Below are 25,696 nucleotides of genomic sequence, written 5' to 3'. Positions count from 1 at the left end.
TGACTCGAGGCAGGAGGTGATATAAGAAAATATCCTTTATTTGGATGAGCCCAGAACAACAAAAATAGATCCAAAGGCAGGGAGCCAATAAGTCCAAAGATGTTCAATAACTAAGCTAGAGACAAGAACACAAAAGACTAGAAAAGACTGAGATTCAAAATGCTAGAGACTGGAGAAGGCTTGACAGGATTACCACAATGGACCGACACAAGACAGAGACAAGACGGGGCTTCTATACACAGGGAGGAGTACTTAGGGAAAATGGCAGCAGGTGTGTGGAGTGAGGGCTGGAGGGAAGACAGGTGAATATGATAATCTAACTGGGAAAACAGAAACAGAGGAGGGCAAATACCTAAACACAAAACTAAACAACAATTATCTAAAGACAGAGGGAAGGGCTCAAACTAGCTGGAGGAGCACACACACACACATACACCGAGTTGGGGAGGACACGCACACACATACACACACACACACACACACACACATGCACCCCAACACCAACCCACCCACACACACACACACACACACACACACACACACACACACACACACACACACCAAGTAGTGTTTGTAACATCCAGAAAGGGTCAATTTTCACCTATACAGGTCCTTCTCAAAAAGTAGCATATATAGTAAATGGCCTGTATTTGATATAGCGCCTTCTAGAGTCCTGGAACCCCCCAAGGCGCTATACAACACAATCAGTCATTCACCCATTCACACACACATTCACACACTGGTTGGCATGAGCTACTATGTAGCCACGGCTGCCCTGGGGCGCACTGACAGAGGCGAGGCTGCCGAGCACAGGCGCCACCGGTCCCTCCGAACACCACCAGCAGGCAAGGGGGGTTAAGTGTCTTGCCCAAGGACACAACGACAGCGACAGACTGAGTGGGGCTCGAACCTGCAACCTTCTGATTACGGGGGGAGCACTTAACTCCTGTGCCACCGTCGCCCACATTTTGTGATAAAGTTCATTACTGTCTGTAATGTACTGATAAACATTAGACTTTCATATATATTAGATTCATTACACACAACTGAAGTAGTTCAAACCTTTTATTGTTTCTAATATTGATGATTTTGGCGTACAGCTCATGAAAACCCAAAACTATCTAAAAAAATTAGCATATCATGAAGAGGTTCTCTAAACGAGCTATTAACCTAATCATCTGAATCAACTAATAACCTATAAACACCTGCAAAAGATTCCTGAGGCTTTTAAAAACTCCCAGCCTGGTTCAGTACTCAAAACCACAATCATGGGTAAGACTGCCGACCTGACTGCTGTCCAGAAGGCCATCATTGACACCCTCAAGCAAGAGGGTAAGACACAGAAAGACATTTCTGAATGAATGGGCTGTTCCCAGAGTGCTGTATCAAGGCACCTCAGTGGGAAGGAAAAAGTGTGGCAGAAAACGCTGCACAACCAGAAGAGGTGACCGGACCCTGAGGAAGATTGTGGAGCAGGACCGATTCCAGACCTTGGAGGACCTGCAGAAGCAGTGGACTGAGTCTGGAGTAGAAACATCCAGAGCCACCGTGTACAGGCGTGTGCAGGAAATGGGCTACAGGTGCCGCATTTCCCAGGTCAAGCCACTTTTAAACCAGAAACAGCGGCAGAAGCACCTGACCATGGGCTACAGAGAAGCAGCACTGGACTGTTGCTCAGTGGTCCAAAGTACTTTTTCAGATGAAAGCAAATTTTGCACGTCATTCAGGAATCAAGGTGCCAGAGTCTGGAGGAAGACTGGGCAGAGGGAAATGCCAACATGCCTGAAGTCCAGTGTCAAGTACCCACAGTCCGTGATGGTCTGGGGTGCCATGCCAGCTGCTGGTGTTGGTCCACTGTGTTTTATCAAGGGCAGGGAAGGGCAGGGCAAGAGAAAGCTGAGAGACGCAAGACCCAACACTCTGGATGAGCTTAAGGCCGCTATCGAAGCATCCTGGGCCTCCATAACACCTCAGCAGTGCCACAGGCTGATTGCCTCCATGCCACGCCGCACTGAAGCAGTCATTTCTGCTAAAGGATCCCCGACCAAGTATTGAGTGCATAACTGAACACAATTACTTGAAGGTAGAATTTTTTTTGTATTAAAAACACTTTTCTTCTATTGGTCGGATGAAATATGCTAATTTTTTTGAGATAGGAATTTAAGGTTTTCTATCATCAATATTAGAAACAATAAAAGGCTTGAACTACTTCAGTTGTGTGTAATGAATCTAATATATATGAAAGTCTAATGTTTATGTAAGAAATTGGGTGTTAATATAGTTGCTTTTAAGCTTAATGTATTACCTTTACTTATGACCAATAAGCAGGCAGTCAAAGACACACACACACACACACACACACACACACACACACACACACACACACACACACACACACACACACACACACACACAAAAGAATTGCTGTATAGTCACTGACACTAGTCAGTGACTTGATGCAATTTGCTGGGTTCCTTATATAGGAAACATGATTTCTGATTGGCTTAATGAACTGACCTGAATTGGAACGTTTATTATGTGAAGTGCCTTGAGATGACTCTTGTCGTGATTTGGCGCTATATAAATAAACTTGAATTGAATTGAATTGTGATGTTCTATATAAATATAAGATATCAACCTGATTGGTCCTCGAATGTTTAATCAGAAGATTCTAGGATTCTTTGCTTTTTCAGTGATCAAACACACTTCATATCAATTCAGACAGTTCAGGTTTAAAAAAGGTAAGAAATCTATTTTCTAAACAAATTAAAACAAGACAAGTTAAATAAGACGAATGTGATGGATGAATCTAAGGGGATGGGATGTGATGTATGGTGACTGAATGGTGTGTGTTTATCAGAACCTTGTATCTAGAAGAAACTGAGTTCTGGGTGTGAAAAGAACTTGGTCTGCATTAAACTTTGAAGTTGGTTCTTATCAAAACGGCATCAAATGCTATTCATGATGTGTCTACCTCACCCTTTCTTTGGAGACCCTCTTCACGGATCTGGAGGTCAGAAAGGTCGGATGACCTCTGGGCACCGAGGATCAGTAGATTAACCGCAGCACCGACGCTCCAGTCCAGAGATGTCACCAGGCACACAGGTTGGAACTAGTTTGCTTCTAGAGCAGCTGTTTCTGTATAGCTGAAGGAACCGTTTTGCTGTGTCAGCTGTAGGTAGCTTTTAGCTTGTAGTAAGCTTGTCAAGAGAGGCGGTGGTTAGTTTTCCCCCAGTGGTCAATCCGGAGTTCTGCTCAAACTAACGGAATGCTGAATCTCGCAGAATGTTGAATCACTCCCCTTTAGAGTGATCCTGTTTTAATATTCTCATATTATGATTACCTGGCCAATCGGGACGTGCCATGTTAAGGCCTAGTCCACACGTAGCCGGGGTTTTTAAAAACGAATATCCGCCCCTCCAAAACCTTGCATCCACACCACCGCGTTTTAAAAACAAACTCTGTCCACACGTACCCGGATAAATACGTTGTTAAGGACATGCCAGACCTGTAGGCGGCAGTACTTCCCCCGTTCTTAACCTCGTCCTTCGTCTGTGGTCTTCCGCAAGGAGCAGTAATTCCGCTTGCAAAAACAAACAAGCAAAAAGCACTTGGACAATTGATGGATCGGGTAGTGACAGAGCGCAGCTCTGAGGGCATCCATGATGCCGGCTAGTGTAAACACAGGTCGCACACGTGATGTCAGCATTTTTTTGTTGCGGAAAGTGACGTTGCGGACCTTAAAACTCCGGTTTTGTCCGTCCACACGCAGACACCCAAAACGGAGAAAACGCAGATCTTCACTTTGGCCGGAGTTTTTAAAAAGATCCGTTTTCGTGTGAAAAAACTGCGTTTTCATGTGGATGACAGGCCAAAACGTAGAAAAATATCTACGTTTTGGCAGATCCCCGGCTACGTGTGGACAGGGCCTAAGAGGTGTTAACAAACAACCCTCAGAACATCACGCCTCCTCAGATACAGGATGCTCTGATTTGTGGGTAAGAACATCTCTATGTGCAGTGACGTTACTTTTAATTTATCTCTACTGAACATTGTGTCTGAGTGTAGATAATGATTCACTTGTTAAACCAAACATTACTGATCTGTAGAGGATTCTGAAGATGTTTGGATATTCGTCGTTTTGGTGTCGGGATTCCTGCTGTTTGGCCTGAGCGGTTACCTGGTTTACCGGAACATTAATGAGCTGTCGAGGAATATTGGCTCAATCCCAGAGCTCAGGGATGGATTACACTGCGCTGTGAACGCACAAACTCATATAATTGTCGAGAAGAGTCGTAAGCTTGGAACTTTGGCTGAGATTCAGGCTCTGGCACAGAAGGTGGATTCCATCAAGGAGCGAGTGGAAGGATCAGCACGGATTGGGATAAATTAATTACGCCATTATTGGATCTAGAGGGGTTGTATACCAACAGAACACTAAGAAAGAGAGGAAATTGTCTCTGTCTGTCCCCAAAAATATTTTTTTCTGAATCTGGTGCCCTTGAAGCCTGTGAGGCTGAAGTGAAAACTCCCCCCTCAGAAGAAATGTGGAATACTGTCGTCGCTATGGAAACTCTTTCTCCCTATCCCAGCCTGGGCGGGACTGTGACCGGTGAAGGCCGTGGAACCGTATCTAGGAGTCACTGTGCTCTCTAACCCATTATCTCCCTCCCCTGTCCAAACGGAGGTGTTGAGCGCTGCTCCATGCGGCTGCATGGACTGAAGTGAGGAGAGTCCCAACCCTACCTCTCCACCTAGTGGACACTTATGTTGTGTGTTGTCTGAAGTCTGTGCGCATTTCTGTCTGAGGTGTTTTTTGCAGAGCAAAGCTGCCCTCTCTGTGGAGGGTAACTGAAGTGCCTTTTTTCCCCTCCCTCTGATTCTATCCTCATAAAAACCCTCTGATCTCTATTACGGTAGCGCGACCCGGGTTGCGAATGACCACAGTCACCAGTTCTTGTCATGTGTCTATGTATGTATGTCTGATCTCAGAATTGTGTGTACTGAAACTCTAATTTCCCTCTGGGATTAATAAAGTATCTTTGAATTTGAATCTGCACTTATAGCGAACCCCACCCGGAGCTCATAAAACTAAGTTCATGGGAGATTTCTGTGAGCGTGCGAAGGAGATAAGTTTCAGATCAGAGACTAGCTTCTGGGAGAGAAGCAGGGCTTGATGACGAGACTAGTTTCCATTGACGCTTTACAAGATTTTCAAAGTGAAACTCAAATTTTGCAGCTGAAACAGGAAAATACAAAAATGCAGCCAAAAATGGGTTTGGGCATTTATTTTCATGAGGAAATAAAATGGTAAAAAGCTCCAAAAAGTGGATTTTCCATGATATGGCCCTTTTAAATCTCCATTGGCTTGCCCCACCTAACGGAGGACTCATTTGAGTTGCAAGGGGAAAAATGTATTACACTGAAAGTAGTTTTTATCGCCACAAAAATGGTTTTCATGTACATATTAATGAAGTCACAGAGTTTTGAATCATGTTCATAAACAACATTCATTTTGTTACAACCCGTCTAGGAGGGCCAGGCTGTAACATCAAAATTGTTCCATCTTCCACCAATTCCAAACCACCACACCAGAATTCCGAGTACAATAATTTAAAGAGCAAGTAACGTCTAAATTAACTTTTTTTTGCTGATGAACTGTATAAATGAGTGTCTAATAGTGTTTTAAATGTGTGCATTCTTTATTTTAGCATTTTGGTGCATTTTCTTTAAAAATTAAAAATTCTGTCTAAAAACCACAGTAATGCGCCACCTTCAGCTGAAAACATAGAATTTGAGTCATTTTGAATAAATTTTAGCCAATGGCTAAAGAGTAAAGTACTACGTAAACCAGTAGAGTACTACGTAGCAGCTCTGTGCCAAAGTTATAAAAGCAACGAGCATCTCGGCCACGCCCTGTGGCGCGTGGGAGTTGGATTTGCAAGCGAGCGTAGGAGGTCAGCGGTAGTTCAGCTTATAGCATTAGCATATCCTAGTCTTTAGCATATCTTTTAGTATTATACATACTTATTTAGTGTTAGCTTGGCTGTTGGATATTGTAGTTTAGTTAGTGTTTGGCTGTTAGTGTAATTGGGAAAGTATTTCGGGTTTAGTGCTCCATATCGTCTTAGTATTGGTGAGTAGGTGTAGTGTAGTATGCTTGCGGTGACTCTGTGGGCATTTTACCCGCGATTCTGCACGCCTCCGTTTGAACAGGGAGGCTGTGCCCACCGTGGCTCTTCCGCGATTTAGATGCAGCCCACCGACTCTGCTCCCCCACCACGGCGGGCTCCAGTCTGAGGTGAGTAAGCTGAATAATCATTTTAACATCTTCTAAAGACAATTCCCTACCTAAATGCAAAGTCTGAGAGACGTGGTTCACTTCCTTTAGCTAGTCAGTCGGTAATTCTGCAACAGTGGCTCTAACTAACGCTGCACTAGTTGACAGACAGCATTACAGCGTGAAATCCAGCTTGTGACCCGGTTCTGTAAGGAATTCTGTTCAGGAGGTCGCATTTCAGGCTCTCCACATCATGTGTGACTGACTTTTACGTTATAACAACGATCACACACTAGGAATGATATAAAGCGCCTATATAGGAGATTCTTTTGTATATTATCTGACTTTATAAACTCCAACAACAATGTGCTTCTATTTTTTTTTTCAGGCTAAATCTGCCCAAGACACTGGCTGTCAGACTGATTTAGCTGCAAGAATGCACTTGTCCAGGCTGACGTGAAGCCTTCCCTGTAGCAAAGGTGAATTATTTTTAATAATCTTCTATGTAAACATTTTATTATCACCTTCTAGTTTTAATTTGTTTTACAGATTATTGTTACACGTGATTTTATGCTCTTTTAAACATTTATAAATGTGCTGCTTCTTTGTTTTTACATAGCCACCCAGAATAGAGTTCACAGCCGCAGTGTGTCTGGTGACCCACAGGAACCATGATGAAAATTCATCTTCCAGAAGGTCCCAGAGCGTCCACACCCCTGAAAAGACCAAGATGTGAGGTGTCTGCTGTTGATTCCAGCTTCCACCTCAGTGACAGTGCAAGCTCAGTAAACTGTTCAAGGTAAAAAAAAAAATTAAAACATTTCAGAATTTTTAAGATATTAACAATTAAATAAGTATGTGATTACATCATGACATCATGGAGGCTACTGATTCTGGTCTTGTGACACTTGGTGGTGACGTGTGAGCTGATTCACCTGGAAAATAACTTTTACATTAAATATTTTGTTTTTGCTATCAAAAGTAAATTAACTAATAACCTGCATTATTGCAGGACACTCAGCAAAATATGGACTCTACACCATGAGGCAGGCACACGTTAATATTCTATAAGAGCACATAAGGTGAGCAACACTACAGATTATTGTACACTGTCCTGGATTTGTTTTCTTTCTGCATGATTTGTTTTCTTTCTGCATCTCATCATTAGCCTGGCTGATCACCTGATAACTCTGTCATCTGGTTGTGACAGCATGAGGATGTCCTCACACATCTGTAACCTATCAGCTCATCTGGCAGAATAGAGAGAGAAGAGACAACACCACATCTCCTGTTCCTGGAAAGCCTTCAGCCTTCCTTCGATGACTGAGAACCTCCATCAGCTCTGTCTCCTGTCTGCCTACAATTATTATAATAAATATTGTGTTTGACAAGTTTTTTGTGCTGCCAAATGTCTCATTTTGATTCCAGTTTTTATATTTTAATGGATATTTATAAGTTACATTAATTGAATTATCACATTGTTGCATGTTTAACTAGAGCCCATTAAACTAGCACCTCACTGTTAAAAGCTCGTTTTAATTTCAGCATGTTTAAGTATTTACGGACATTAACAAAAACAGGAAATATATAAATTGAGATTTATTTAATTAATATAACAAATAAGGGGGAAAGAGTCATTGAAAGGCACATTCTTCTGGAAGCTCCTGATCCTGACGACACCAGCCGAGGAGACCACCTGCAGACACCAGAGGACCTAGAACCGAGAGAGCAGCTGTTATTAGTAAATAAATAAAGAAATCAGGGCAGTTTTAGTAGGCTGAACACATTACAGAATAATTTTCTCATGGGGTATTTTCATAACTTTATGCAGCAGACTGTAACTTGAGCCCAGGGCTACCGGAGAGCTGCTATCCAGCACGTTTCAGTGGATTTTCCTGCTTTAACAGGTTAGATTAGCTGTTAAGCAGCTCAGCTATTTGTTGCTGATTAAAACCAGGTGTGCTGAAGCAGATAAATCTCTAAAACACATATGTCAGAGTCAAGGCCCGCGGGCCGCATTCGGCCCGCGGGCCTTGACTCTGACATTTTTTATGTGGCCCGCGAGATAAATATCAAAAATATATTAAAACTGGCCCGCTGGCCGATTTTACCGCAAATACTACAACTCCCATGATGCTTTGTGGCGGCAGCGCGGAGCAGACGCGCCCCCTCCTTTGTGTTTTTTCAGCGCCGAGGCAGTCAGAGGTAGTTGGGTGTCTGCAGCCCCGCTGTCTCGGACAAACTACACTCCTCTCACTCAGCGCAGAGTTCACTCAGCTGTTTTCTGACGTTGAAGCCCAGAAACGGAGACCCTAGCCGCTCAGTAATGTGTTCACGACTTAAAGAGAAAGTTTTCAAACTAACGTCCAGACAGCTGATATAACTCCAGCGAGCAGCGACACGCTCAAACCAGCACGACTCTGTGGCTGCTGTCGTGTTTCCCCCCTGACACACAACAACGCGGTCAAGCTGCTCAGACATGTTCATCAGCACAAACCTATAAGGTGAGCACCTGTTGTCATCTAATGTTGTCATTATTATGATGAAGATAAACAAAACAACAGGAGTCTCCTCCTCAGCTCAGATCAACCCCATGATGCAGGTATCTGGCTGGAACAGGTGAGCATCCCAGTAAACCAGTGGAGCAAACTGAGCTTTAAATATGTTGGTTTTATGCTCTTTTTCTGCTCCAAAACATGAAAGTTAACAGGTGAGATGTTGCATTTTCATTTATGATAAAATGATATTTTTATTTAGTTGTTGGCCCGTGAGAAAAGATTTAACCTACAGTAAACAGGAAGTGGAAAGGCTGCAGATAGATGAATAGAATAGAAAATCCCTTTATTGTTCCTCAGTGGGGAAAGCTAGACGTCACAGCAGCGATGACACGCATTACAGGAGAAAAAAGAATAAAAAATAAGAAAAATGAATACACAAGAAAACATAAATCCTGAATAGATTTATAAAATGCTGAATATACCACAAGTAATGAATACCTCTGATGGGTTTTATTTGTAACTGACTTGCTCGTGTGTAATTTGGTTATTCCACATTCAGTGTTAATGCAGAAATAAGTTTGTTTCCAAATTTAAAGGTTCAAAATTGCATATATGTTGATAAAGAAAACGTGCAAATTTGCCGTCACTTTTTCAAAAATATTAAGTTTGGCCCTCGACTCCGTCCCAGAGTTTCATTTCGGCCCCGTGTGAGTTTGAGTTTGACACCCCTGCTCTAAAACATGCTGAATACTAGCTTTTTAGGGCCGTGGAGACAAACCCTGCAGCTAATTCAATGCTATGGCTAACGGCTACTTACCTTTCAGAGGTGATTCTGTTGGGTCGGTTCTGGGAGTTTCAGGCAACTCACAAGCTCAAAACAATAAGACTCAGGTCCGCTTGTCTCCTCCAAATAGACTTGGTCCCTTTCTTCTCGAGTGTCTGTGTAAGGAGGGGGAGAAACGTCCTCCACTTCTAATAACTGCTCAGAGTGAAGGGAGCTAGCTTCATCTAGTTAGCCATCTTCTTCGTCACTGCCGCGGCTCCGCCCTCTCGGTCCTCCAGGCAATGCCTACTAATGTTGCATTTTTTAAAATTGATACGTGGGTGGAGAAGGACTCCGAGGCTCAATTGACCCGCTCTTTAATCACAAGATCAAGGTGATGAACTAAGAACGAGGGAGGATTAATAACTCAGGGTGAACCAATGCCTAAAACAATAAACAAAACGCCTCTAACTTCAGAATGACAACTGACCTACAAACTTAAAGGAAATAACTGACAACCAAACTTACCTGCCTGACTATCCAAAACAGGAGAAAACAGGAATGCAAAGAAAAAAGGCGGTTCACCCCTACAGACTCCTCGAATGGCAGGTAATAGTCACAAAAGGCACAGGGGCATCACACAAACACAGAGCATCAAAGTGGTGGCTGATTGGAATGAGTGGAGGATGAAGAACACAGCTGCATCTCATCAGGCTCCTTTTAACAGCTTTGCTCCAGCTGATCTTCCAATCCAAACGTCCCCTGGTCATCATCCACCAATCCTAGGAGGGCACCTGCACACTCAAAACAACACTAGAAATACAAAGAGTATAAAAATAAAAGAAATAACATTCCATATGACCGGGGTCATAACAATTTTTATTATTTCTGAAGCAACATAAATGCAACAAGTTATGAAGACGAATCACCTTTGGCAGTGAGCCTGACTGGCAGAGTGTTGCAGGGGCTAAAGAGTCCCGTAAAACGTTCCAATGGTCTACATAATAAAAGACTTTCTTTATTAATTTGTCTTCACATATTGTTTTCAAAAGCGAGTGTATGAGTTGTACCTTACTAAGTAAATGGAGCATAACAGATTAAAACGCATGTTGACTCTACTGTCTTACACTGGAGTACACACACTGACTCGTTCCTCTGTTGAATGTTTGTTGCCTTACAGCAGCATGATGGAGCCTTTCTTCCTCTTGGTGACCCTGATGCAGAAGAACAAGTGAATTATAATACATGGAAAGGTATTTTAGATATAAATGTGTCTCTTGTCATTCAAATGTTTATCCAACATTTATATTTAGAAACAAAACCCACCTCTGAGTCAACCACAAAACCGTCTGTATTTCTTTTACGTGACTCTGTTTTGAATAAAAATGTTTTTGTCCATTAGAAAGCCAGTTTTACTTGGAACCAAACTGTTTTAACAAAAACATCACAGCGAAATCATAGGCAGCCATCTGAAACAGGTGCAACTTTTGAAAAACTGTTCACAAATAAACGAGGACTGTGAAAAAGTTTTATAGTTCCAGTGATTTGAGCATTGAGTGTGACAGGAAGAAGTGGATGCATGGAAGAGCAAAAGCCTCAAACCTATGCATGAAAAGCCAGAAACAGTAGTCACGAAAGAAAGAAAGCTGAAGGGGTCAGCATTTATGCAGGGGATGCAAAAAGGCTCACTAGTTTGAGGCTTATAAACAGTCAGTGAAAATCCAAGAGTCTGAATTCTTATTCTTAAACTCAGCCAAAGTGAGTATTGTCTGAGTAGTTGTATTTACCTTTGTGGCTTTGGATTTGTTTGTTCACCTTGTACACAGAGAAACCCACCCAAACACTCAGTAGGGTGGTGATGGTCAAAGCTCCACTTAATATATATATAAGAGAGTCTGAAGGGTTCCAGTCATCTGCAGAAATCATATGGCACGATGTTGCTCACTTTCAGTGTATCATTTGTGTTTAAGAACAACGTATGAGTGTTGCTACGTTAGTCTTTACCTGCTGAATCCAGTTTGATTCCATTTCCAAACAGAATGTGCCCACATGAGGCAACAGCACAACGATGACTCCCAATCAGGCTCTTCGTTGGCAGGTGGTACATACAGCTGTGTGGCTGTAGATTGGGGGTTCTCTCACGTTGACCGTGGGTGTAAATGAGTCCCGGATCAGCTTCTTCTGAGTCTTTAAACCAGTAAACGCTGTGTTCTCCATCACCGGTTCCAGCACGTACGGAACAGTTCTGGGTAACAAAACATCCCGATTGTGCGGTCTTGGATTCTGACCGAGGGATTGTTCCCAAGTCCCTTACACTGACTCTAGCTGCATCTCCAAATTCATACTCCTCTCCATCAACACCAACGCAGTAGTAGGTGGCTGAATCTGAAGGCTGTACATCTGAGATTTTCAGGTGATTTTTACCTTTTCCAACTTCTAGTCCGAAACGTAAATTGTCCTTCTGTTCATTATGAAAGTGACCTTGTGCACTGTGTTTATAGAACGTTGAGATGACATTTGGTTTCTGTCCAAGAGTTTGTTTAAACCAGACAAGCATGACGGCATCGTTTTCATAAAAACAGTTTAAAGTGATGTTGTCTCCAACATTGGCTGAAAAAAGACCGTTATCCTGCCGTACACGACTGGATGATTTCTGAGTAGTTTTTTGCGCTGTAGGGAAAAAGCATACAATAATTTAAAAATTTCAGAAATTTGGGGGTTACAGTGATTGCTGTCAACGAGTTTTTTTTATTCATCTACAATTTTTTTGTGTTTGTTTTGTCACACTTTAGTGTTTCAGTTCAGCAAACATATTTTAGTGTCAGGAAAAAACGAGTTAATACAATTTTTTTTGTTTTTTCCAAAGATCTTTGTTTTTTCAGGGGAAAATAAATAGGGTCACATGGGAGAGTCCCAAGGCCAAAACTAGCAAAGATTTTTATTTCAGTTTTACCAATAAACATCTTGATGATCCTCAAGGATAAAATGCTGTAGATAGGCAGGATAATGTGGAACGTTTTGGAAGATGTGCGTCCCATAATATCAGGTATGAATCTAACAGTGCCTGTCAGGAAAACCATCAAACATGGCATTGCTTTGCTGCTTCAGGACCTGGACAACTTGATGTAAATCATGGAATCATGAATTCTGCTCTCTAATACAAAATCCTGAAATAGTCGGACCTCTGACCTTAAACACCCTGTGCTGTAAAACCCTTCAAAGTGGTCGAATTAAAACAATTCAATAAAACAAATCTCCCTGTCAGAGAATAACGTATTTTCTATTTATTTGTATCATTTATCTGATTTGTTTGCTGTTCTGAAACATCTGAATGTGACCAAAAAAACAAAATAAACTAAAAAAAAAAAACAGAAGAAATCTGTATGAAAAAATAAAACACTTTTATCACAGCAGTCTAAATTTGTTTCTTCTAAATAAATGTCCTGAACAGCCAGCTTACCTGAACTTAAGAAGAGAAGGGCCGTCAGACAGAAAGTCAACGTTAGGAGTGTCATTGTGACCAGACTGCTTCTCAGAACAAACTGAATTTCATTATGAGCTCTGGGGTTTGAAGAAACGATACTGATTGGCTGATGAGAACGAACACCAGCAACTACGGTGATGAACTCAAGTCCCACTAAGCTGCTCTGTACACTTACTATGTAGTAAGTAAAGTCACTATTGTATTTGTTATCTGCATCAAACACTGTCTTCATATATATATATATATATATATATATATATATATATATATATATATATATATTTATATATATATATATATATATATGTATATAAATAAATATATATATGTATATAAAAAATATATATATATATATATATATGAAGATAGTGTGTGATGATATATTTTGGTAGTGTTGAAGGAACACAAGCCATGGTCCTGTGGTATTCTACATGTTACCATTTATATATGGTATATTTTGGTTTGTCAAGCCGAAACATTTTTGGGTGGATGTGAAAACACGGTCTATGCCGATGTTTAGACACATAGAAGTCTAAATTATATGACATTTTGCATATATACCATTGATTTTTCCTTGTTTACGCTTGCATATCTCAGCTAGCGTGAAAGTAAAATAATTTCTTGTTTTCTATTGTCTAAAGCGGTGGGCATCAAACTCAACCCATGTGGTGTCAGTGGAAAAACAAACTGTAGGAACTTCCTGCCAGGGCCCACACAAAGTGGGTTGGTTCACTGCTGAACTGCTAAGATCTAATCTTCAACCTCAAAAAAGTCAGAGGGAGAAGTGTGCTGTCACAATTATAATCAACAGCCAGTAAACACTAAAAGGCATCACAAAGTACACACATGCTGCACAAATACCAGCATCATCTGGAGGGGGGGAGGTGCAAATGTAGATTGGGATTCTCTTGTCATCAAAGCACAACTGACTGTCTCAGTCTGGGCTGTTGAGAGTTTTTTTTTATTATTTTGTGAAAAGCTGTTTGTTTGTTTGTTTGTTTAAGAACAGTGCAGTGTCAGAGGGAACCAACTGAACAAGTTAATGGTCTTCCCATACCATACCAGTTTATTTGTATAGCACATTCACACACAGCATGAGAGCTGACCAAATACATTACAGTAAAAGCTGATAAAACAAACGATAAGATCAACAAGTAAATATAATCACAGACATGGTCATAAAAGCACAGGCCAAAGATCTCAGCGTTTTTAAACCAGAGTTAAAAGAGGCAAGAGATGGAGCCTGTCTAAACGACAGCGGGAGTCCATACCAAAGAGTAGTGGCAGCACACATAAATGCCCACTCCCCCGTGCTTATCTGGTCCGTGGCGTGGAGAGCAATAAGAGATCAGCGGACCCCGGTGCTCGCCCTGGCACAAAAGGAGCAAGCAGCTCAGAGAGATAGAGTAGTGCCAGGTCTCGATCGCTGGTGCTGAACAGATTCATTCCCCGACCAATCCAGCTCAAAGTAGAGATCAGTCTAACCTTCACCAGTTACAGGACCATCTTTTAATCCTAGAAATAAACACTAAACTTGAAAAACTGATGTCATAACATCCCAGAAATGCCCCAGACTTTTGTTGATTGTGAGAAATAAAAAATATATTCTCTGCATTTCAGACAAGGTTGTGTCAGTGGTCTATGAAATGTCTAGATTCGTTTTAGATTAGCAGCCATACACACTGATTTTGGGTGCGCTGGGCAGTTGTTGCTTGCAAACAAAAAGAAAAAAGATTCTGTGTTTACGCTCAATCTGAGAGCCACTGAGAGGTCTTTTTTAATGCACCCCGTCAGGAGATATCCAGAATAAAAACAAGGATTGCACTGTTAAGCTCTGAAAGAGGTGTGCAGTGGTACGGAGAGGTGAAACTAATCCACAGATGGGAATCAAAAGGCACAATTGAACTGGTTTGTGAATACATTAATGAACAAATGTTTTGGGAGCCAGAGCAGCCAAAGTTTCAAGGGGAGGCGTATTTAGCTATTTTGTGAGCTTGAAAGAGGCATCATTGGTACTCGGCCTAGCTGTTAGCTCATCAGTCCTTTAGGGGGTACACAGTTTCTCCAGAGGCCATGTAGGAAGCTAGGTGCAAGGTAGGAATGTTGTATTGGTTTTACATAGAAATACTTCAAAATAGCCAAATAAATCCATTTTAAAAAGTTATCACTGAAAAGTATTTGATGCCTGTGGATCTCTAGTTCTCCTTGGACCTAATGCATTTGGTGGAGTTTTTACATGCAGGATGTGGACACAGGTCATGCATCTTTCTCGTAACATCATGTTGCAGAACAGAGATAATCTAAGGAAATCCGTCGTGATGGCTTTCAGTAAGTTGTTTGGAAGGAACAGAAACAATAACTGGATGACACTTTGGTGTGACCTCAAAAAAATAGCATAGCTAAAGTCCTATTTTCCTTCTCCACACCGTCTGGTGACTACAAAAAGATTCTTATTCTGATTTCAGACTTTTTAACTGCATCTAAGACAGAACACTGAAAACCAAAGGTGCATGTCGCTTTGGCCAGCAGAGTTCATGCTGATCTTCTCGTATTCAAGCGTTTAGAGAACTTGCATTTCCATCAGTGGAAACTTTGACTCTGTTGGTCAAACCGCTGTTACCATAGCAGTGGATAGCAGATGTTGTGAAGCGTGACAGTTTGATGCAGACCCTGTTCTGACACAGCTAAAAATAGATTGCGTGGGTGTAGCGGGTAATGACAATGCACAGTAAAGGTGTGCTTTCAGTTATTCTTTCAACACAGAATTACGACTGACCAAAGTGCTGAACACTGGCAAAGATAAAAACTAAGAAAACAGACACAGGTTAAAACACTTAGGTCAAAGAAAACCAACAATCAGATATGACTAGGGATGGGTACCTTTGACATTTGAATCGATTCAGTACTAATTCCCGGTACCTAGGAATCGATACCGGTACTTAACGGAACCAATTTTAGATACTTTGTTTTAATTCTCTTTTATAATTAAATATATATTTTTTCTCAATTCATAACCATATTTGATAAATATCACGATAAAGAACATTCAACTGTTTGTATTTTAACATCGTCCTTGTAGTTTTATAAGCTGATAATTAAACTGAAGCAAACATCTTTACTGTGAATTAAATTTACTGTGTATCTTCATTCCTTTTGCCGTCCTTTTTCATTTGATTTTTCCTACTGGGAAGTTAGAATTTCCGAGGAGAAAGCGAACGCACCATTAGCTGATAACAATGGTGGCAATGGAAGCTAACATATCAAGCTAACGTTATCTTAAACAGTTTATTTAGCTGCTGGAGCAGATTAAAACGATGATGCCTCACACTTAGATCGTTGTCGCTGGTTTCATCTTCACCCAATCACCCATCACATTTAGTAAAGTGAAGCCAAACTTTAGAGCGCATTCATGTTCTTCTAGTCGGATATTCAGAGTTCTGAGGAGAAAGCGAACGCACCATTAGCGGAACGGAAGCTAACATATCAAGCTAACGTTATCTTAAACATTTTATTTACCTACCGGAGCAGATTAAGATGAGGATGTCTCACTTAGATCGTTGTTGCTGGTTTCATCATCACCCAGTTAACCATCACATTTAGTGAAGTGGACCAGAGCTTTAGCGTGCGTTCTTTCTACCATGCTGCTCTGTTTACAACTGGCTCGCAGCGACCGACGACATAACGCTCTTGCGTATGCGCAGCTGTCTAGGCAAGTTCTCGTTATGAAGGACGGGTACCGAAACGAGGCACCGTTTCAAATGACGTGAATCGGTGCTCAGTCGGTACTATGGAATTCGGTCGGTACCTTAAAAAGTACCGAATTCGGTACCCATCCCTAGATATGACATTTAAAGGCTGGAGGTCAGAACAAAAATGAAATTAAGATGGCTTGAAAACCACTTTATTTGACATACAGTGTCAGTAAAACTCAGTTTCTTCACTTGTTTCGGCTCTTTGCTCTGATGCAAACTCTCTCATCACTATCTTCTGACTGCTGTGGTTTGTTGCTCCTCTTCAGACTCAGAGCAGCATAGTGAAGACTTTGTGCATTGTCATTCTGCATTAGGCAATTATAATAGAAGCAGAAACGGCCTACGTTCATTAAAATAGTTGGTAAACGGTATAGATGTCGGTTTGTGGGTATTTGACCTACCGAAGTGTCTGGAGGTGCAGAACATCTCAGAGAAGAAGTGGTTCATGCATGTTAAAAGGCATTGTGAAAAAGAGAAGACAATCAGCTGGATTATTTAAAATCTGGAAGCCTCACGTTTGCTGGCAGCACGTAGCTTTAATTTTAGCTTGTACATTATGGCGGGGGGGGGGGGGGGGATGAGGAGCACAATAATGGAAACTGTCAGTGCCGTGCACAAACAGTACACCAGGACAGGAGGAGGCGGGGCATCACCTGACAGAAGAGTGGTAAACTGCTTTATGTGAATGTATAGCTAAAGCCGGGCGTACACTGTGCGACTTTTTCACTTTTTTGAGCCGATTTTCCAGTCGTGCGAGAATCCACGACATCGGGGCGAGTTTTGCGCCGAGCGGTCGTGTAGTGTACAGGGGGTTACGAGAGGCGACTAACACCACGTGACCAGCCGCCGATCAGCAGTCGTGAGGTCGCAGGGACTTCTGGTGTGTTTAATATTTCGCTCGTCCCTCGTGAGGGTATCGCACTGTTGAAGCGGCGCTGCGAGCAGCTGCGATCCAAAAAGTATCAGAACCGCTCACGGCGCATGCGCGCGCAATCCTGCATCAACGCCGGCCGGTCGCTCGCTATTTCCCTAATAACACACGCTGTTCGTTTTTGTTTCTACACGTTTTTTTTACTCACAAAGATTGTCAAGAAAGCGTGTTTGTCGTGTTCATGTCAAATTAAACTGATCACAAAACACAGATTTACTTTCTTTATTTTGTTTTCCTCATCCAACCCCCATAAATCCCTGTGTGTCCTCCTGCAGCACTCCCGAAGGACAACAGGCAAAACAAGACAAAAAAGTCTGACGTGTTGTGTAAAAACTGCTATTTTTAGCATATTTTTAGGGCCGACGTGTTGCTACCAGACGTACAGTGTGAGCAGTCAGGTCGCATGCGAGAACTGGGTCGTACAGTGTGAGCACATGACTCGTGAGATCTGCTCTGTGAGGAAGTCGTACCGTTTGAGCTGAAGCTGAACGCTGCGAGTGAAAAAGTCGCACAGTGTACGCCCGGCTTAAGACAGTTGAATTTGATGCTTTTAGACATTCATAACATTCACCGGTACTTACTGTGATGAACCATACCTACAACCACAACTTTGGTTCCATTTCCAAAGACAATGTGCCCGCAGGAGGCTAAGGATTGCTGTATAGCCACTGACACTCGTCAGTGACTTGATGCAATTTGCTGGGTTCCTTATATAGGAAACATTATTTCTGATTGGCTTAATGAACTGACCTGAATTGGAATGTTTATTATGTGAAGTGCCTTGAGACGACTCTTGTCCTGATTTGGTGCTTTATAAATAAACTTGAATTGAATTGAATTAAGGCACAGTGGTAGATTCCTGCATCTGAGGAGCTCACATAACTTATTTCAAGATTTAAAGTGCAGCTCTTCCCATGGCGCGGATTGTCTGAGAGGTTTGTACGGTTTCCTTCACTGGGATACATAACATCAGGGTGGGATGAACCATCTCTGAACCAGAACAGACTCGTGTTTCCTGCAAATGGCTCAGTGTACACGGTACAGCTCAAATTCATAGTCTGCCCCAGTCGAAGTGTTCTATTCACCGGTTGGTAGATCACGGATCTTCTGTTGGACAGAGATGTTTTGACTTGAAGGAAAACCCCTTGTCCGAATTGAATGGCGTTGAATGTTAACGTCCCACAGTAATATGTCCCGGGATCTGACAGTTGAAGGTAACTGATTTTCAGATCACTGATGCCATTTTGACTGTGTGCAAAGACTTCAAAGCGTTTTTGGTACAAGGGGGTGATTTCAGCTTTAGGGCTGTGTTTCATCCTACTTGATATGAGGTGAGGTTTAGTACCCAAACTTTGCAGGTACCAAGCAAAGGATGTCACAGAGGTATCTCGACAGGTGCAGTGCAGAGTCACATTTTCCCCAATTTTAGCCATTTTAATACCACTATCTTGAATAATCTCTGAGATTTTGCCTACATTGACAACTTGACCTGCATAAAAATACAAAAAAAGTTTATGTTATCATTACTTTCACACTTTATCACAATAACCCACAAAAAATGATAAACAATGTATTAAATACTTACAGATTTTGCAGAAAATCAGGAGGAGGTGAAGTGATCCCATCTCTGCCACTCTGCTGTCTGTATTTCGCGCACACATCAAACTCCTAACGTTGATGAAGGCTGTGTGTGATTGGCTGAGCAGAAGGGTTACATGAACTGATTTGTTACAGAGGTTCTAATTTAGTTTTGTATGCATTGCCCCGTACTTCTACGCCATTTATTAAATAAGGGACAATAAAAGAAGAATATAGGGTTAGCAGAGAAGACGTATTGATAACCTTTTTAACTCTATACAGTATCTCAATTGATTTCGATATTTTTGTCTTAATGTAAGTTACATGTGGTTTCCAATTTAATTCATGGTCCAAGAAACTTGATTGTCGTTACCCTTTCAATTTCAATATTATTTATCCTGAGTTTAGCATTTAGATCATTGTGTTTATTTCCAAAAATATTAAACTTTGTTTTTGGCAAATTTAATGTGAGTTTATTATCATCAAATCAGGTCTTCAATATTGAGAGCTCCTTATGTACAGTGTCCAGAATCTGATTCAAATTCTCCCCACAGCAAACTAACGTAGCATCGTCTGCAAACAAAATGGGTTTAAGCTCTGTGCATGCCTCCCTTAAATTATCTATATACAAGATAAACAAAATTTATAGAAATAAGTACAAGATCGAGAACGGACGAGACTGGGGTATTATAAAATAGTGACAACACACAATCTGCGTCAGAAATATTACCACACAGACATCCTGTCTGCACAGAGGAAAGGTGGAGCTGAAAACCACGATGGGCTGATGTTGATGAGAATTAACTTGACCTGAAAGAAGGCAGTAACTTGTGGGAGACCAGAGCCAGACAAAATATTTGCCTGTTTTAGCAATCAAAGCTGTGTATGTTGATCTCAAATTTAAAGGTGTTGCACTCACAAGATCAAAGCTTGCAGCCAAACACTAAAAGGTGTTAGACCCGAGATGTTGCTGCAACACTTCAAGGGCTATGTAATATAGAGGGAAAGGGTCAAAGTCAACCACATTTCAACACTTTGTTCTTTCTCGTGATGGAACAGGATGTAGCTCATAAGCTTCTGTGTTTGAAACATTTGGACTCACTTCTTTTGAAACATGTCTGCAAACTGTAGTTTGCTGTATCTTCCACTGCTGGAATGAATTCAGCAAAGGATTCTGTTTGGGTTGTAGCATTTATTAATCATAGTTAGTGAATTATGACAGTCTAAATAGATTTTTTTTAGTTGCCTGGAAGCTAGAATTCAAATTCAATTCAAAGATACTTTATTAATCCCAGAGGGAAATTAGAGTTTCAGTACACACAATTCTGAGATCAGACATACATACATAGAGACACATGACAAGAATTGGTGACTGTGGTCATTCGCAACCCCAGTCGCGTTACCTTAATAGAGATCAGAGGGTTTATATATGAGGATTGAGTCAGGTGGAGGAAAAAAGGCACTTAAGAGTTACCCTCCACAGGGAGAGCAGCTTTGCTCTGCAAAAAACACCTCAGACAGAAATGCAACAGACATCAGACATCACACAACACAAGTGTCCACTAGGTGGGGAGGATGGGTAGAGGACTCTCCAAACATCAGTGCATGCAGCCACGATAGGCAGCGCCATCGTGGCTGCCAGGGGCCGTATTCCCCAGAATCCACATCATCTGGTCAGAGATCGTCTCTCCGGCTGCAGGCGGACCGTTTCACAGCTGATGGGTTGTTTGTAGATTGAGCAAATAATATTTGTTTCACTCAAAAGGATGGTTCATGTGCCGCTAAAATTATTCCACTGAAAAATCTGGTTTGATTTCCCAGAATGGTCATTTAGCAGGAGCTGTGAGCTTTCGCTGAACTCAGAGCTCTGGCAGAACTGGGGAAAATACGAAGTAAGATTATGTATAAACTTTGACCAACTAGATCTGAGAAAGTTGTTTACGTGTTTACCAAGACCCTCAGACATCACGCATTCCTAAGGCACTCAGAAGAGGCTGGTTCCATAAATCATTATTGAAACCATCAAGTAGACTCATTTAGTGTATTTAAGATCTGAAATAACTCAAGAAATAATTAACATTTATATTAATTAATGAATTCATTATTAAACCACTTTAGAGAAAGCATTCATTGTAGGCCCGCAGTGTTAATTTTTCCTCCCTGACACACTGACCAACATTTGTGGACAAGCTACTCACATTCTCTCCATGTTCAGCAGCACAACTTATGTGAGAAATTGTCCTCTTTGATGATGAACAGAACTACCCAGGAGTCTCACTGATGATCTCCTTCCTCAGCTCAGAGCCCAACCCCAGAGGTGCAGATATCTGGCTTGAACAGGTGAGCGTCAGAGTAAATCAGAGTGGAGCAAACTGAGCATGAATTATTGTGGTTTTTATACTCTTTTTCTGCTCCAAAGCATGGATGTTAATTGGTGAGATATTGCATTTTCATTTCAGATAATTACTATTTTTTGGTTTTCGTTGCTGGCCAGTGAAAATAAATTTAACCCACTTTAAAACAGGGACTGGAAAGACTACAGAAAAATGAATAGAATAGAAATAGAATAGTAAACACCTTGATTGTTCCTCAGTGGGGAACGCTTGATGTCACAGCAGCAATAACATTCATTACAGCAGCAAAAAAGGAGAGTAAAAAAGAATAAAGAGTAAACAACAAGAATAGGACTGTGTGCAGACCTTCGAGAACCAAACAAAGCTGTGATCACTGATTGCTACCCCAATTGCCTCATGCGGATGAGGCAAGGGGTAGTTTGCCTAAGTTAACCTAAGTTTGCTAGTTTACAGGGCACCAAGTTGTTCTCTACGATTGATTTGGCTAATGCACACTATCAGCTGCCTCTGCATGAACACGGCAGAGATTTGACTGCGTTCATTACACATGATGGCCTCTTCAGGTTCTATAAAGTTCCTTACGGATTTACATCAGCACTCTCAGCCTTTCAGAAAATGATGGCTGAAAAAAAGACCTTTCAGGTGTCCAGAATTACGCTGGATAACCTCAATGTTTACAGTAAATCCCCTGCAGAACATGATAAAAACCTGAATGCTGTCCTACAGAAGCTCAAAGATGTTCAACATATGCTAAATCAAACCAAATGTGCTTTTGGGAAAACAGTCTTGCACTTTCTTGGACACGTTGTTACCGCAGATGGCCTACTTCCGGATGAAAAACCACTTTGATGCTGTTTTGAACGCACCTTCTCCTCGTGATACTGCTGCGTTGAGGTCTTTTCTGGGCCTTGTGTCTTGGTATTCCAAGTTTCTGCCAAACTTTGCAACAGTAGTGGCCCCCATGTGTTCTTGTGTCAGCGTCTTTAAGGGCGGCTAAGGTGTGCCATTGGTCCAGACTTAGCTTTGCTGTATTGCCAGTCTTGGGACACACACCGTACAGCACAGTCTGTGCCGTTAGGAACTCCCTTGCGGGTAAGTACGGGAATTTTAAGGAGCTGGCCATTGTCCATAGATCCTGGGCAGCGCTGCACTCCCAGATGAGGTGCCTTACCGACTCAGGTGCGCCACATCCGGGCCGGGGGCATACCGCCGTGGGTGCCATTCCTCTGGTATAATAATAATAATAATAATACATTTTATTTAAAGGCGCCTTTCAGGACACCCAAGGTCACTTTACACAAAACACGTAATAAAATACAATAAAACAATAATAAAACCCAAAGAAGAAAAAACAAAGAGAGAAACAGTTCAATAAAATCAGAGGTTGTAGGCAGATTTAAACATGTGTGTTTTGAGTTTTGTTTTGAAAAGGGTAAAACTGTCGACGTTCCTGAGGTCTGGGGGAAGTGAGTTCCAGAGTCGAGGAGCAGAGCGGCTGAAAGCTCTGCTCCCCATGGTAGCGAGACGGGCAGAAGGAACCGCAAGATGGATGGAAGAAGAAGATCTGAGTGAACGGGACGGGGTGTGAATACTTATAAGGTCTGAGATATATGGAGGAGAGAGGTTGTGGATTGCTTTGAAGGTATGAAGGAGAATTTTGAAGATGGACCTGAATTTAACTGGGAGCCAGTGAAGCTGCTGGAGAACCGGCGTGATGTGGTGAAAGGAAGGGGTTCTGGTGATAATACGGGCTGCTGAATTCTGGACCAGTTGCAGTTTATGAAGGAGTTTGTTGGGGAGACCATAAAGAAGCGAATTGCAATAGTCGATACGGGAGGTGACGAGGCTGTGGACGAGAATGGCGGCAGTGTGAGGGGTCAGTGAGGGACGGAGACGGTTTATGGAACGTAGATAGAAGTATGCTGACCGAATTAAGTTATTAATGTGAGCCTGAAAAGAAAGTGAGCTGTCGAGAATGACACCCAGACTCTTGACGTGAGGTGAGGGGGAGACTATGGCGCTGTCAATAGTTAAAGAAAAGCTGGCAGATGTTGAGAGGGTGGAGTTAGTGCCAACTAGAAGAAGTTCAGTTTTATTCCCGTTGAGTTTGAGGAAATTAGAGGTGAACCATGATTTGATTTCAGAGAGGCAGAGTGTAAGGGAGGATGGTGGGAGAGTTGAGTTGGGCTTACTGGAAATGTAGAGCTGGGTGTCATCTGCAAAGCAGTGAAACTGGATATTGAATTTGCGGAAGATTTTGCCGATAGGGAGGAGATATACTATGAAGAGGAGGGGCCCCAGGACAGAGCCCTGGGGCACACCTGACTTGACTGGGGAGGGTTCTGAGGTAAAGGATTTTAACTGTATGAACTGAGTGCGGCCAGTAAGGTAAGCATGAAACCAGCGGAGGGGGATGTGAGTGATGCCTAAGGAAGAGAGTCTATTAAGGAGGATGGGATGAGAAATGGTGTCAAAGGCTGCACTCAGATCGAGGAGAATAAGAATAGAGATTAAACCAGAATCAGCAGCAATGAGTAGGTCGTTAGTGATCTTGATGAGAGCTGTTTCTGTGCTGTGGTGGGGACGGAAGCCAGACTGAAACTGTTCATAAAGGTTATTGCGGGTGAGATGGGGATGGAGCTGAGATGCAACAGTTTTCTCAAGGACTTTGGAAATGAAGGGAAGATGGGAAATGGGACGGAGGTTATTGAAATCATTGGGATCTAAACCAGGTTTTTTTAGAATAGGGCTGACTGAAGCGGATTTGAATAGGGATGGGACCGTACCAGAGGATAGTGAGGAATGAATAATGGCTGTTATAAAAGGGAGCAGAGAAGAAAGGCACGATTTAACTAAAACAGTTGGAATAGGGTCCAGTTGACAGGTGGAAGGTTTGGATTTGGTGATGTAATCTAATATTTCTGAGGGATGGGGAAGTTCAAAGGAGGAGAACTGAATGGTGGGTTCAAATAAATCAGGAGAGGGAGGGGAGGAATGAGGTAAAGAGAGATGGATTCTATTGACCTTCTCATTAAAAAACTGAAGGAGAGAGTTACAGGTTTCTGAAGAGTAAAGATGGATGGGTAAGGAGTCGGGAGGCTGAAAAATGCTGTTCATGATGGAAAATAATGTTTTAGTGTTGCTGGAGTTGGACGAGATGAGACCGGAGTAATACTGAGATTTGGCACGGGAGATGGAGTCCTTGTAGAGAGAAATCTGAGCAGAAAATAAGTCTTTATGGATGGTGAGACCGGTTTTCTTGTAGAGTCTTTCAAGCCTCCGGTTGGTAGCTTTCAAGGAGCGAAGGGCAGGGGTGAACCATGGAGCAGACCGAGTAAAATGTACAGAGCGGGATTTGATGGGAGCAAATGAATTAAGGATAGAAACCAGACCGTTATTGTACTGAATGACAAGATCATCGGGAGTAGAGGACAAATTAGGGGTCAAGGTGGCAAAACTGGAGGACAGGGAAGCTAGATCAATGTCCTTAATATTACAAAAAGAAATGATACGTGGTGACTTGATGATGGAGAGACGGAGGGGAACAGAAAAGGAGATGAGGAAGTGGTCCGTGAAAGGGAGCGGGTCAGCTGTACAGTTGGAGGGGGTCAGGCCGGAGCAGCAGATTGACTCCAGGGTGTGACCTTTAATGTGAGTGGGAAAATTGGCATATTGATGAAAACTGAGGCTGTCCAAAGATGAGGAGAAGTCTTTGCTGAGGGGGAGGGCCATATTGTCCATATGAATATTAAATTCAGCAAGTCAAATTACATTTGGGGAAAGGGAGGACAGATGGGATAAAAGAGCAGAGAGTTCATTTAAAAACTCAGGGCTGAACTTGGGGGGACGATAAACAGTGACAATTATTGTGGGGGTCGGGCCGGAGAGTTGACAGGCGAGGCATTCCAGAGTGGTTAGAGGAGGAAGGCTTACGGGAAGGACCTTCCAAGTCTCGCGATAGAGTATCGCGAGACCACCGCCGCGGCCCGACCCACGGGGTTTGGAGAGGTAAACAAATCCGGGAGGAGTACAGTCATTGAGTTATGAGAAATCGCT

At 42.2% G+C, this 25,696-nt stretch overlaps 2 protein-coding genes and 1 long non-coding RNA gene across 3 annotated transcripts; 1 reads left to right on the top strand and 2 right to left on the bottom strand.

The window, feature by feature from the left end:
* Positions 1–7,187: 7,187 nt before the first annotated feature.
* LOC139062600 (uncharacterized) lies at positions 7,188–7,671 on the top strand. Its single transcript, XR_011516151.1, has 2 exons — positions 7,188–7,362; positions 7,449–7,671. It is a non-coding gene; the product is annotated as an uncharacterized lncRNA (long non-coding RNA).
* A 2,620-nt stretch (positions 7,672–10,291) lies between these two features.
* On the bottom strand, positions 10,292–13,088 carry LOC107385490 (uncharacterized). The gene is made up of 5 exons (XM_015959403.3): positions 13,002–13,088; positions 11,546–12,211; positions 11,329–11,454; positions 10,868–10,911; positions 10,292–10,755 (listed from the first exon to the last, which is right to left on the bottom strand). Exons 1-5 carry the CDS (start codon positions 13,054–13,056, stop codon positions 10,657–10,659), a joined length of 990 nt encoding a protein of 329 aa, XP_015814889.3. The 5' UTR covers positions 13,057–13,088; the 3' UTR covers positions 10,292–10,656.
* Positions 13,089–15,577: 2,489 nt separating this feature from the next.
* On the bottom strand, positions 15,578–20,916 carry LOC129165430 (uncharacterized). The gene is made up of 8 exons (XM_070544411.1): positions 20,835–20,916; positions 20,017–20,113; positions 19,294–19,406; positions 18,532–19,197; positions 17,293–17,430; positions 17,179–17,186; positions 16,996–17,082; positions 15,578–15,709 (listed from the first exon to the last, which is right to left on the bottom strand). Exons 1-8 carry the CDS (start codon positions 20,914–20,916, stop codon positions 15,578–15,580), a joined length of 1,323 nt encoding a protein of 440 aa, XP_070400512.1.
* Between the last annotated feature and the right edge of the window lie 4,780 nt (positions 20,917–25,696).

Source organism: Nothobranchius furzeri, chromosome 14 (genome assembly GCF_043380555.1).
Source record: "Nothobranchius furzeri strain GRZ-AD chromosome 14, NfurGRZ-RIMD1, whole genome shotgun sequence".
In the NCBI taxonomy this organism is placed as follows: Eukaryota; Metazoa; Chordata; class Actinopteri; order Cyprinodontiformes; family Nothobranchiidae; genus Nothobranchius; species Nothobranchius furzeri.
Note: the sequence above shows the minus strand (reverse complement) of the source record. Positions and strands in the feature narration are given on the sequence as shown.

What these genes read in the sequence shown, in the direction of transcription:
- LOC107385490 (XM_015959403.3), bottom strand. Translation starts at nt 13,056, where the DNA reads ATGACACTCCTAACGTTGACTTTCTGTCTGACGGCCCTTCTCTTCTTA. An exon ending in AATCAAACTGGATTCAGCAG is followed by an intron (nt 11,455 to 11,545) that starts GTAAAGACTAAC and finishes TGATTTCTGCAG; the next exon opens with ATGACTGGAACCCTTCAGAC. An exon ending in GTTTTGTGGTTGACTCAGAG is followed by an intron (nt 10,756 to 10,867) that starts GTGGGTTTTGTT and finishes CTTCTGCATCAG; the next exon opens with GGTCACCAAGAGGAAGAAAG.
- LOC129165430 (XM_070544411.1), bottom strand. Translation starts at nt 20,916, where the DNA reads ATGGCGCTGCCTATCGTGGCTGCATGCACTGATGTTTGGAGAGTCCTC. An exon ending in ACCTAGTGGACACTTGTGTT is followed by an intron (nt 20,114 to 20,834) that starts GTGTGATGTCTG and finishes GTCTCCCACAAG; the next exon opens with TTACTGCCTTCTTTCAGGTC. An exon ending in CTTAATTCAATTCAATTCAA is followed by an intron (nt 17,431 to 18,531) that starts GTTTATTTATAA and finishes CTCTTCTGTCAG; the next exon opens with GTGATGCCCCGCCTCCTCCT.